The sequence below is a fragment of the Schistocerca piceifrons genome, chromosome 7, assembly GCF_021461385.2.
Source record: "Schistocerca piceifrons isolate TAMUIC-IGC-003096 chromosome 7, iqSchPice1.1, whole genome shotgun sequence".
Classification (NCBI taxonomy): Eukaryota; Metazoa; Arthropoda; class Insecta; order Orthoptera; family Acrididae; genus Schistocerca; species Schistocerca piceifrons.
In genome coordinates, this window is record NC_060144.1 from 560,825,367 (window position 1) to 560,839,102 (window position 13,736).

Below are 13,736 nucleotides of genomic sequence, written 5' to 3' on the forward strand. Positions count from 1 at the left end.
GGACGACTACTTTTTTTTTTATTCAGGCGTGAATAGCATGTAAATCCGCATGCCGACAGCCTGTTATGGAGTTGTCACTGCCGTATGTTAGTACAACCATTACCATCACCTTGTAGAACTCTAGGCTAATTATGGGTTTTTCCCTTGTAATGTCCTGTTGATTACACTATAGATTCAAAGTTTTCTTCGGTTATTATTCTCTCGCAGTAAGATATTATGTGTTACAGTAACTGCAACTGTCCATATGTTCTAAAATTTTATAAAATATAGAGCCCAACGCCTTGGTTTTCGTTACAGATATCTTTAGGTTACAATCTTTGACCATTTATTCCACATTAATCGAAAAACCAGTTATTCGAACAACAATACTAGTAACGAGAAGTGATTTTTACAGAAAAAATCCAATGTAACGAAAAATGAAAATTATCGACACTGATTTTGGACAGTTCATTTTTCTGAAAGGTAAAACTGTCATCAACCTGAAGGGCGATCTGTACACCGTAGTGCTTCGCCAGGCGGGGCCCTGCTGGAGACGGTACGCCGCTACCTTCCTCTGACCTCTGAACTGACTTACCCAGACATTTTAAGGGGACCTACAGTTTAACGTGCATTCAGAACCACGCTACAACTCGCCAGAGTTGGAAGAAATGAAAAGTGACAGATAAAAATCCTAGGACTGGACGGACATCGAACCCAAGGCCTTTGGATCCAAAGTCTACTACTGCAAACAGTTTTAATAGCTTCCTTGATTTGGAAAACGACTGAGTGTTAAGGTAATGAGGATTGCCACCCATTTCCCTTCGCAGATTCTGCCAAACATTACATCTCTTTTACGCAGAATCCAAATGTAAATTCACTGAGATTGTGTTTGAGAGCATAATCCTCAAACGACGCTGGGTGAGCATCCACAAAAACATTTTTAAGTTCTAGTATTTAGTGTGACCATTCCTCTAGCTCCTTTATATCGTCGTAATACTAATAAAATTTCAACTGTTTAACAAAGTATAGAGCTGGTGTAGTGTTACTATTAATTACATAATTGTAACGGCTATGTTATACAGTTATCTACTTTCACCACTTAGTATGCCCAATGAGGAGCGTCCTTCCCTCCACCAGGAAGGTGGGAGGATGTCTACTTCATAGCTGACCCCCACCATTGCTATAATTCACTAGTAACTCTGTCCGTAATTAGTGACAAACGAAATTATCTTCAGCAGATAATCGCTATGAGTACAAAACAATACAATCCACTTCTCCTTTTCAGGCTGGTCTATCCTGATACTTTAACAACTCGTACTTTGACCTAGCTGTGTGAAATATAAGACGAAATCTCAATCTGTAGTACTTTAGGAGGTCATGTGACCATTCAACGCCGACTTAATTATAGCAGAGAACTGGTGTGTGAGTGCCAGTAGGTTGTGTGGAATAGATGCAGTAAGAAGCGTCAACAGGGAATCGCGTCAAAAAAAAATGGCTCTGAGCACTATGGGACTTGACATCTTAGGTCATCAGTCCCCTAGAACTTAGAACTGCTTAAACCTAACTAACCTAAGGACATCACACACATCCATGCCCGAGGCAGGATTCGAACCTGCGACCGTAGCAGTCCGACGGTTCCGGACTGCAGCGCCTAGAACCGCAAGACCACCGCGGCCGGCTAGGAATCGCGACAGAATGGCAGAAAGTAGGTACTGTTTTGGAGGAGGCCACAACCAACCCGCGGATTTGTTGGTGTACCAGCAAAAACTCTCTTCCGCGTCCACAAGGAATGGCGTGCCACTCGAATCCATGTAACACGGCGTAATACGGTGGTTGTAAAAAGATTCCAGCCGACAGACGCGAAACGACTGTCATCGACTGTCAGTGACTATCGGTTTCAAATCCGACAGGAATAGCTGCTGTCGGTGGATTTGGGTCCATCTTAATCAATTTCCGAGCAAACATTTTGAAGGGAAGTGTGTGTTAAAGACATCTGAAGTACGTACCTCGTAAATGGCCATTGTGAACAGCGATACATAAAACTTAACGTCTTCAGTGGGCCACGCAACGCAGAAACTAACTGCAGGCGTGTAGTGTGATCAGATGAGTTGCAAGATAGCATCTTTCCAAATAACGCTAGGTGTCTAGTACACCGACCGTCTAATTAGTCGTTTAACCCGCGGTCTGTGGAGATAGTAATTCAGGTCAGAGATAGTTCTATGATGTTCTTAGTGTGTTTTCGTAGCGTGATCAGGGTCCACTCATTCGGGTTACCGTAGCATGAATCAGGATTTTTGTTTCAACTTCCTAGTTGATAAGCGGTTGTTGCTTCTCATGATAGTATGATGACGCGACGCCCAAGATAACAGCCATTCGCTCTTACTTTCCTGGTTTGACGAACACTCGGCCACCCTACCACGCATCGACTGGCCAGCTAAATCAACCTTTCCTAATTCCATGCAAAATGTCGTGAGCTCTTGCAACAGGGAGGGGAACGTAGCAATCTGCGTTCTGTAAGATGGTAGACCTGTGAAAGGTAATTATGAACGAAAGCCGACAGCTGATTATGAAACACCTCAGGAAATTTGGAGTCCCTCTTCCTCGCCGAAATGAGGGCATTATCAAAGATAGAGCCGGCGTTACACGGTATTAGTGCACTGTCTTCCCGGGGTGACTAATTCTTTGTCCGGCGTGCTTGTTTTCCGTGCTGCTGGCGGACATTAAATAACACTCGTCCATCGAGGGACACTCCGTAACAGTGGACACTGGACCACCAAGCAAACCGTGCGTGAACGACAAATCGAAGTTTAGCAGAGCTGCGAAGTCACTCGGACCTTAGCTAAATTACTGGCCTAGTGTGAACCAGCCTGAGGGCGCAATATATCGAGATTGCGGCCTCCTAGGGCGCAGCACGCACTGTGCAGCCGTCCTCATACAATGCGTGTAAGCGAAATCCAACGTGGACGTGCTTGAGTTCGACTCTTGTGTGTACTGATTTCTCGGGATCTATCCACCCAAATTGCGTGAAAATGTAATCACATGTCAGTTCTAGTATAATATATTTGTCCAGTGAATACCCGTTTATCATGTGCATTTCTTCTTGGTGTAGGAATTGTAATGGCCAGTAGTGTAGTTTTCGAACGTGAACCGACCACGCTGGAAACAACGTTTGGCGTTCTTCACGCTATGAAAGACGCCCCGTGTGAGGGTGATGGGAGCAGCGAACGGTCACCGCACAACGGGTCGTACCACGGCTGCTTCCAGCTCCACGGAGGCTGCGAGGGCCGCGCAGGTTGGCAGACGGCGGCCGGACGCGGCGCATCCGGCGTCGACGCGCGCCCTTCCGGCGGGGGAGGGCCGCCCTCCGCCCTCATTTGACTCACAAATGGCGCGGCCCGGCGCCGGGGCGTCGCGACGCCACGCGTGCCCCCCCCCCCCCTCCTCCTCCCTCGCCGCTCACTCCTGCCCACGGCGTGCGACGCGCGCTTCCGGCCGCGCTAGTGACACTTCGCGCCGCCACCCCGCCTCCGCAGCGTCCCCACTGTAGCTGTAGTGCTGCGGCTCGGAGCGCCGGAGAACGCCAGTCTTACTCGGAGGGGCCCTCTTTACGTGAGCGAGGCGCAGCGCGTTCTCAGATCTCGTTGTGAAGCGACCACCACTATTCTGAGAGTCGCACAGCCGAGCCGAAGACAGTCGCCGAGGACGTCGCTCACTAAAGCCGCCCTCACACGCGACGTGTCTCTCACCGTTAACCGCGACAGACCTGGTTCACACCGTGGGCTGTGCACACTTAGAAACGAGTTGGTGCAGCCTCATCACACAGCGACTGTTACCGCCTCTGTCTGGTTCGCAAATCACACAGTTTGTTTACAAAAACGGACGTTAGTATATTTCATACCGTAGTTCTATACTACGCACTTTTCCTCCCTTGTCGGTATGCTAGTCGTATTATTGTCTGTAAATACATAGCCGCGCGGGATTAGCCGAGCGGTCCGAGGCGCTGCAGTCATGGACTGTGCGGCTGGTCCCGGCGGAGGTTCGAGTCCTCCCTCGGGCATGGGTGTGTGTGTGTTTGTCCTTAGGATAATTTAGGTTAAGTAGTATGTAAGCTTAGGGACTCATGACCTTAGAAGTTACGTCCCGTAAGATTTCACACACATTTGAACATTTTTTGTAAATACGTAAATAAAAACATCAATATGCATGAATACTTTGTTACATTTTGATGGGTTTTTAAGTTACTTTCGTAGGCGCCTATCATTTGCAAACGTATCGAAACAAACGGCAACCATTTGCGTGAAAGAAATTTAATGTCTTAACCGGTTTCGTGCACTTAGTGCCCTTCTTCAGAAGGTTCTACCTATCGCTTTACTCGAGCGTCAAAAAAAACTAATACAATGAGAAACAATAACTGTGTCACACAGTTTGTTAATTAAATCAGCTCAGGACGATGTTGTATGGAGTCACTCAACTTTTCAGCATACTTCGGAGATGGTTGCACAACAGTTCGAACAGCTCACGGAATGTGGTAGATGCTTGAATATCACACACATCCATGCCCGAGGCAGGATTCGGACCCGCGACCGCAGCGTCGCGCGGTTCCAGATTGTAGCGCCCAGAACCGCTCGGCCACTCCGGCCGGCACTTGAGTGTCGACAATAAGCTGCATAAAGCTCAATTCTATTGTCTTACGGTTCATAGTGCCTGTACCAAAATAGTGGAAGCCGAACTGGCATGATCTCTGCACTTGCTGTTCAGCTCTTTTATACCAGTTTTGTACATGCACTATGAACGACATGACCAGGGCATTTTGATTCAAATGGCTCTGAGCACTGTGGGACTTAACATCTATGGTCATCAGTCCCCTAGAGCTTAGAACTACTTAAACCTAACTAACCTAAGGACGGCACATAACACCCAGTCATCACGAGGCAGAGAAAATCCCTGACCCCGCCGGGAATCGAACCCGGGAACCTGGGCGTGCAGGGCATTTTCTGTATGCATCTTACTGCTGACGCTCGCAAATAATGTGATAGGTATAACCTTCTGAAGAAGAGCAGTAAGTGCCCGAAACCGGTTAAGACATTAAATTTCCTTTATGCAACTTTTTGCTGATTATTTCGACATATACAACTACAATTTGTGAGGATGGATAAATTACTAATCTTCATATGTAACTATACATATGACTCTCGTATTATATTATTTAACTAGACTCATCTGGTAAGAAACAGTATATTCAAGCATCTACCACATTCCGTGAGCTGTTCGAACTGTTGTGCAACCATCTCCGAAGTATGCTGAAAAGTTGAGTGACTCCATACAACATCGTCCTGAGCTGATTTAATTAACAAACTGTGTGACATAGTTATTGTTTCTCATTGTATTTTCGATGGGCTAATTACACTTTTTAGTCAACTGTTACTATTACTGCCATGTGTTCTGGATCGCGTTTACAGTCACTGTGCGACTAGAGTATAATTGGACACAGTATTGAACCCTATGGCACACCAGTAGTGATTTGTCCTCAGGAAACGAAAAGTCCCCATCAAAATTGAGGGGTCTCCATAACATTGCGCTTTGGTTTACGTTGGTTAAGTCCGAAGTACACGACTTACTATTTGTAGCTATTGTTCCATAAAAACGTTTTCCCAGAAATACTACGATTACAGAGGTTTCCAAATCCAGTTTTACGTAAATCGGTTTTTCAGCAACTTTTGGCTGGTCAAGTAGATAATCCAATACGGAGTCTATAGATCAGTGTCTGGCTGCCGCATTTCAACCACCACAATCGATTTTCGCTCCACATAAATACTCTACCACATTTGAGTCTTGAGTGGGTTGTCGGATTACTACTTGCTTTTTACAACGTAGCTTGATTTGGAAGTGATTTCCCATGGTAGTTGAATGTGGAAGTGACTTCGACTGGAGTCAAGAAAAAGAAGAAACCATTCTGTTATACGAATGGAAAAGTATAAGTAAATGTTGACATATTTGCTAAATCAGCAAAATCAAAAAGTTTAGTAACACGTAGCTGCCTAATTCGTAATTTATTATAACCATTCTTTATTTCAGTGGCAAAGGCCCTTGAACAGGACTATGGCTAATGTCAAAACATTCTCTAATTCCGTGCACAAAGCAAAAACCTTTATTGACTCATTCCGAAGTTTGTGTCACTCCAAGTGTTCAAAGGGTTGGAGTACATTAAGTTAGCAGCAATGATCACTTTGCACACATTTTTAAACATCTCTTCTTCAGCATTGTCCTCTTCCTCTCCACAATGAATGCATTGATATCTATAACGCAGCTGTACTGTCTCTGTTAAGAAAATACGAAGATACTGGTAACCGCACTTCATCGCGCTGACGAAACGGACATTAGTCGTGTAAAACAACAATGTCGAGAAAACCAGTTCTGTCCTAACATGTAAACGCGATAGCAAAACTCCTTTATTTCATCTTACCCTCTCTTACATCTAACCTGGCATTATTTGTGAACCAAAATTACCGTTTGCGTCGTGCATGAGGAATAATACCAGTAATAATAATAACAATGTATTTGTTAGTAAACATTTGGAATTTAATAACTGTCAGTCTCATTAAAATTGTCTCGTTACGTTGTTGTCAAATGCGAGTAATGAACCTTAACAGAGATGTGTGGTGGCAGTAAAGAAAGAATCAATGTGGAGAAGAAGCTGAATGATCAGAAAAGCACGAGGAACAATAGGGTAAGATTAGCACATGAAACGCAAGGAAGAAAACAATGGAAAGGAACTAGAAAAGTACGAATAGTTCATAATGTGACCGAGATACTGTTAGCTGTTGGACAGAAGGAAAACAGCTGCGCTGCGATATGCCGAGAGGTTCAAATGGCTCTGAGCACTATGAGACTTAACTTCTGAGGTCATCAGTCCCCTCGATCTTAGAACTACTTAAACCTAACTAACCCAAGGACAGCACACACATCCATGCCCGAGGCAGGATTCGAGCCTGCAACCGTAGCGGTCTAGCGGTTCCAAATTGTAGCGCCTAGAACCATTCGTCCACCCCGGCCGGCGTGCCGAGAGGGAATCTACGCTGAAGATAATAGGTAATGCTTCGGTCTCCTCTTGAATGCCTAGTGGCTTTGCACAAGCCGGAGTTTAGAGATTACTTTGTTCCACAGTAGCGTGGCTGAAATGGAACAGGGGGTGGAGAAAGATTTAGTGTTACACAAAGGCACAGCCAAGATGCTGGACGTATCCAGTCTGGATTTGCAGTTACGGAATGGTAAGTGTATTGCTGCTGCTGAAGTCCCATACTCCGTAACACAGCGTAGGGGACGATGCGGGAGGGAGACCCGCACCGCCGTACTTGGCAAGGTCCTAGTGGAGGTGGTTTGCCATTGCCTTCCTCCGACCGTAATGGGGATGAATGATGATGAGGAAGACGACACAATAACACCCAGTCATCTCGAGGCTGGTGAAAATCCCTGACCCCGCCGGGAATCGAACCTGGGACCCTGTGCTGGGGAAGCGAGAACGCTACCGCGAGACCACGAGCAGTGTATTAAATTATTAAAAGTGAGGAGAGGCATTGAGGACGACACAAGTGGCCAAGGACACGATGAAGTAGAAGAAAAAGGGGAGTGTGAAAATCGTTTTGCCTCTCTAATCACATCCAGCCTAACTGAGCATTACTCACTCAAGCATTCAGACAGCTGGATCCGCTATTTTTGGCGTACTGAATTAGTAAAGGTTTGGCATGACTAAAGGAGGACTAATTTTAATTTGACGTGGAATAATTTTGTACGTTTTTGGTTTACAAGCAGGCAAGAGATAGATTTGCTACCTGTTGCAACAATAAGTTCTTCGCAATTTAGATGTTCATCCAAGATTCTGCTCAGATCTTTCACTTTTTTTTTTAATATGGTAATTGGATACCATTAAGAACTCCGCTGACCAGCTTTCGCGTGAGGATCCGTGCAACTCGTTAGGGTTTAGTTACAAATTGAGTTGTTGCCCCAATAGTAACTCAAAACAAACGCCGCCCGCATCTCGTGGTCGTGCGGTAGCGTTCTCGCTTCCCACGCCCGGGTTCCCGGGTTCGATTCCCGGCGGGGTCAGGCATTTTCTCTGCCTCGTGATGGCTGGGTGTTGTGTGCTGTCCTTAGGTTAGTTAGGTTTAAGTAGTTCTAAGTTCCAGGGGACTTATGACCACAGCAGTTGAGTCCCATAGTGCTCAGAGCCATTTGAACCATTTTTTGAAAACAAACGCCGTCTTCCGTGCCTGATGCAGCAGTAGCAATGTTCTTAGCTCTGGCGCTTAGCCACAAGTGGGTACCATCAGCATAGAAGTGGCAGTTGCACGAATGAAGCACAATTGAAGCGCCATTGACATGCGGCGAGAAAAGCAACGGTTCAAGGTCTGAACCCTGAGGGGCTCCACAATGTTTCTACGAAGACATGTCCGGCCCACAGACGACTTGTTCGACATTCGTCTTCCGCAAGTTCGGTCCCGTGTAAACGCAGCGAAAACGAAATTGAGCCGCGGCCGAAGCATTTGCAGCTTCCCAGACGGGCCAAAGCGGCACGCTTCCCTCCTGGTCTGCGCTGTGCGGGCCGGCAGTGTCCGGCGTTCTGAAGCGCAGCCGGCGCTGACGGTGTCCGCACTTTGTAGCAAGCGGTGCGCACAAAGGCGGCTCCCACAATGGCTTTGTGCCTGGTCGCTGCTGGCTCGGCAGCTGTCGCCTCTCATCTCGCCGATACGTCTCGAGCTTTGTCCCCTGCCTCCCAGTCTACCGCGCTGTAAACATATCGCCTCCACCCGACAACACGGCTCCCCACTCCAGTCCCCAGACCCGAACATCATTCTCACTTTGCTGTTAGTGCAGCAACCTCTTTTGTCATTAGTCCTCAGTGGCGTAACGACACCCACGTCTGCATCTTCATTTATTCATCACGTGCCGTGAGATTCTGGGTTCAGTTCTGAGGGGGGGGGGGGGGGGGGTGGACCCAGTTTGTCACTTCTTCTCCCTCCCCTTCCCCAAACACACCTTGCTGGCAACCCCACTTTTACTGTACCCCAAATTCATAACGTTTGAATTACACTACCCGCCATTACAATTGCTACACCAAGAAGAGAAATGCAGATGATAAACGGGTATTCATTGGACAAATATATTATACTAGAACTGACATGTGATTACATTTTCACCCAATTTGGGTGCATAGATCCTGAGAAATCAGTACCCAGAACAATCACTGCTGGCCGTAATAATGGCCTTGATACGCCTGGGCATTGAGTCAAACAGAACTTGGATGGCGTGTACAGGTACAGCTGCCCATGCAGCTTCAACACGATACCACAGTTCATCAAGAGTAGTGACTGCCGTATTGTGACGAGCCACTTGCTCGGCCACCATTGACCAGACGTTCTCAATTGGTGAGAGATCTGGAGAATGTGCTGGCCAGGACAGCAGCCGCACATTTTCTGTATCCAGACAGGCCCGTACAGCACCTGCAACATGAGGTCGTGCATTATCCTGCTGAAATGTAGGGTTTCGCAGGGATCGAATGGAGGGTAGAGCCACGGGTCGTAACATATCTGAAAGCAACGTCCACTGTTCAAAGTGCCGTCAATGCGAACAAGAGGTGACAGAGACGTGTAACCAATGGCACCCCATACCATCACGCCGGCTGCTACGCAAGTATGGTGATGACGAATACACGCTTCCAATGTGCGTTCACCGCGATGTCGCCAAACTCGGATGCGACCATCATGATGCTGTAAAAACCCGGATTCATCAGAGAAAATGACGATTTGCCATTCGTGCACCCAGGTTCGTCGTTGAGTACACCATCGCAGGCGCTCCTGGCTGTGATGCAGCGTCAAGGGTAACCGCAGCCACGGTCTCCGAGCTGATAGTCCATGCTGCTGCAAACGTCGTTAAACTGTTCGTGTAGATGGTTGTTGTCTTTCAAACGTCCCCATCTGTTGACTCAGGGATCGAGACGCGGCTGCACGATCCGTTACAGCCATGCGGATAAGATGCCTGTCATCTCCACTGCTTGTGATATGAGGCCGTTGGGATCCAGCACGGCGTTCCGTATTACCTTCCTGAAGCCACCGATTCCATATTCTGCTAACAATCATTCGATCTCGACCAACGCGAGCAGCAATGTCACGATACGATAAACTGCAATCGGGATAGGCTACAATCCGACCTTTATCAAAGTCGGAAACGTGATGGTAGCGTTTCTACTCCTTTCGCGAGGCATGACAACGTTTCACCAGGCAAGGCCGCTCAACTGCTGTTTGTGTATGAGAAATCGGTTGGAAACTTTCCTCATATCAGCACGTTGTAGGTGTCGCCACCGGCGCCAACCTTGCGTGAATGCTCTGAAAAGCTAATCATTTTCATATCACAGCATCTTCTTTCTGTCTGTTAAATTTCGCGTCTGTAGCACGTCATCTTCTTGGTGAAGCAATTTTAATGGCCGGTAGTGTAAAATAACAATAAAATATGTAGGCCTGGCCGAAAATATCGATACACCACGGGAAACGCATGTTTCAACATAAATGCAGATGCTAGCCAAGCGTGCAAGTTGCGCTGTTGCGTTTGACCACGAGCGGCAGCTGAGCAATGTCCTTCTTAAATTGCATATGCCAACCGTGGCCAGAAAAGCGTTCTGTGTATTTGTGAGCGCGTTATGTCGGAGCTACGTGAATTCCAACTTGGACTTTCAGACGGTGTTTAGCCGAAGTGTTTGAGTAACAAGAGGCACCGTTTCATATTGCGTAGACGGAAAGCGGAAAAACATCATCTGTTAAGTCAAAACGCGGACGGAAGTAAGTGTTGTGCTATAGTGAGGGACGGTCATTGATTAGGACTGCGACGAAAACTGAAAGGACGACCGCTCCAAAAGTCACTGCCGAACTGGATATCATATTCACGAATCCTGTCAGCACCGAAACAACACAATGAGAGAGCCATAAACATGGAATTGATGCGTGAGCTGGAATTCCAAGACGACTCGTTAATGATACAAATGCGCACAATAGGAAAGCGTGCGGCCGAAGCAATGGAAGAAAGCCGTTTGGTCGGATGAGTCCATCTGCACGCTGTTTCCAACTTCTACGACACAAAAGCGAAACACGACTGGGGTTCGGTGCTGATTTGGAAGCCGTAACAGGTTATTCCATGGCCTTCTGCCAGGCCGCATTGCTGCTGATTACGTGATTATTTTCTCTGTGTCCATCCAATGGTGCAATGTGTGCTCCCTAATGGCGGTGTTCTGTTCAGAGACGGCAGGACCACTGTTCACTCAGCTCGAACCGTCCAGGAGTGGTTTTGTGAGCACGAGTATGAACTGCCGCATCTTCTCCGGCCATCACAGACACCAGATCTCAACGCTACTGAGCCTTTGTGGTCTGCTTCGCAGAGAAGTGTGCGTCATCGCTGTCTACCTCCATCATCGTTACCTGAACTTGCCACTATTTTGCAGAAAGAGTGGTCTAAGCACTCCGTCTTCAGGCCACAAGAGGCCCATCGGGACCATCCGACCGCCGTGTCATCCTCAACGGAGGATGCGGTTAGGAGGGGCGTGTGGTCAGCACACCGCTCTCCCGTTCGTTATGATGGTTTTCTTTGAACGGAGCCGCTACTATACGGTCGAGTAGCTCCTCAATTGGCATCACGAGGCTGAGTGCATCCGAAAAATGGCAACAGCGCACGGCGGCCCGTATGGTCACCCATCCAAGTGCCGGCCACGCCCGACAGCGCTTAACTTCGATGATCTGACGGGAACCGGTGTATCCACTGCGACAGGTCCGTTGCCAAGAGTGGTATAAGACTCGCTTTAAATCCGTCTTGCACCTTTATTTATCCAATATCAGACCACTGAAAGCTCTTTTTAATACCAATGGGTTCCTGCACCTTATTAGGCATGGTAATGTGTTGTGTGTTTCGTATATCGACATTTTTGTCCTGCCTCTGTGTATAATGTCTCAATATAGTAATAATTTGTTTGAATGAGTGCTTACAGGTAGTAGGTGACTTTAGCACAATTAACAACTAATTGCAATTCAGACAAATACAGCGTTTGAAAAGCCTATGTCAGAAAACAAAACTATGATAGCAGTAAAGTGTTAGGACTTTGACATCATAATTTACACAATATACACTGAAGAGCCAGAGAAGCTGGTGCACCTGCCTGTTATCGTGTAGGGGACCCCACAAGCACGCAGAAGTGTCGCAACCCCATGTGGCAGGGGCTCGACTAATGTCTGAAGTAATGCTGGAGGGAACCGACACCTTGAATCCTGCAAGGCTGTCGTTAAATCCGTAAGAGTACAAAGGAGAGAATGTCTCTTCTGAACAGCACATTGCAAGGCATCCCATATATGTTCAGTAATGTTCATCTCAGGGGCGTTTGGTGGCCAGCGGAAGTGTTTAAACACAGAAGAACCTTCCTGGAGCCACTCTGTAGCAGTTCTGGACTTGTGAGGTGTCGCAGTGCCCTGCTGGAATGGCCCAAGTCCATCGGAATGCGCAGTGGATATGAATCGGTGCAGGTGATCAGACAGGATGCTTCCGTACGTGTCATCTGTCAGAGTCGTATCTAGACGTATCAGAGGTGACATAGCACTCCAACTGCACATGCCCCACACCGTTCTACAGCCTCCGCCAGCCTTAACAGACCCCTGCTGACATGCACGGTCCATGGATTCATGAGGTTGTCTCCATACTCGTACATCTCCGCCCGCTCCATACTATTTGTAGTGAGACTCGTCCGACCAGGCAACATGTTTTCAGTGGTCAACAGTCCAGTGTCAGTGTTGGCGGGCCGAGACAAGGCGTAAAACTTTGTGTCGTGCAGTCACCAAGGGTACACAAATGGGCCTTCGGCTCCGAAAGCCCATATCAATAATTTTTTCTTGAATGGTTCGCACGTTGACACTTGTTGATGGCCCAGCACTGAAATCTGCAGCAATTTGCGGAACGGTTGCACTCCTGTCACATTGAAAGATTCTCTTCAGTCGTTGGTGGTCCCGTTCTTGCAGGATCTTTTTCCGGCCGCACGATGTCGCAGATTTTGTGTTTTACTTGGTTCCTGATATTCACGGTACACTCGGGAAATGGTCGTATGGGAAAATCCCCACCTCATCGCTACCTCTGAGATGCTGTGTCCCATCGCTCGTGCGTCGACTACGTTCAAACTCACTTAAATCTTCATAACCTGCCATTGGAGAAGAAGTAACCGATCTAACAATTGTATCGAGCAGATGGACCTGTACGGATATGGAGACAACTTCACGGACCCATGGACCAAGCATGTCAGCAGGGGACTGTCCAAGTTAGTGGAGGCTCTGTAATGGTGTGGGGAGTATGCAGTTGAAGTGATATTGGCCTCCTGATACGGCTAGATACGACTCCGACAGGTGTACGTAAGCATCCTGTGTGATCAGCTGCATCCATTCATGTTCATTGTGCATCCCGATGGACTTGGGTAATTCCAGCACGAATTGGTACAGAATGGCTCCAGCAACACACTTCCGCTGGCCACCTAACTCCCAGACATTAACATTATTGAGTATATCTGGGATGTCTTGGAACATGGTCTTCAAAAGATATCCGCACGCCCTCGTGCACTTACGAATTCATGGTGTCAATTTCCTCCAGTCAACTTCAGACATCAGTCGAGTCCATGCCAAGTGTTGTTGCGGCACTTCTGCGTGCTCGTGGGGGCCATACACCGTAGTAGGCAGGTATACCAG

General features: G+C 47.4%; 1 protein-coding gene across 1 annotated transcript in view; it reads left to right on the plus strand.

Annotated features, from left to right (window-relative positions):
- Positions 1 to 3,165: 3,165 nt before the first annotated feature.
- LOC124709077 (paired box protein Pax-6-like) overlaps positions 3,166 to 13,736 on the plus strand; it is a 145,004-nt gene continuing 134,433 nt past the window's right edge. Inside the window, exon 1 of the mRNA XM_047240725.1 lies at positions 3,166 to 3,271. Coding sequence (XP_047096681.1) covers positions 3,166 to 3,271 — 106 coding nt within the window. The remainder of the gene's footprint in view (positions 3,272 to 13,736) is intronic.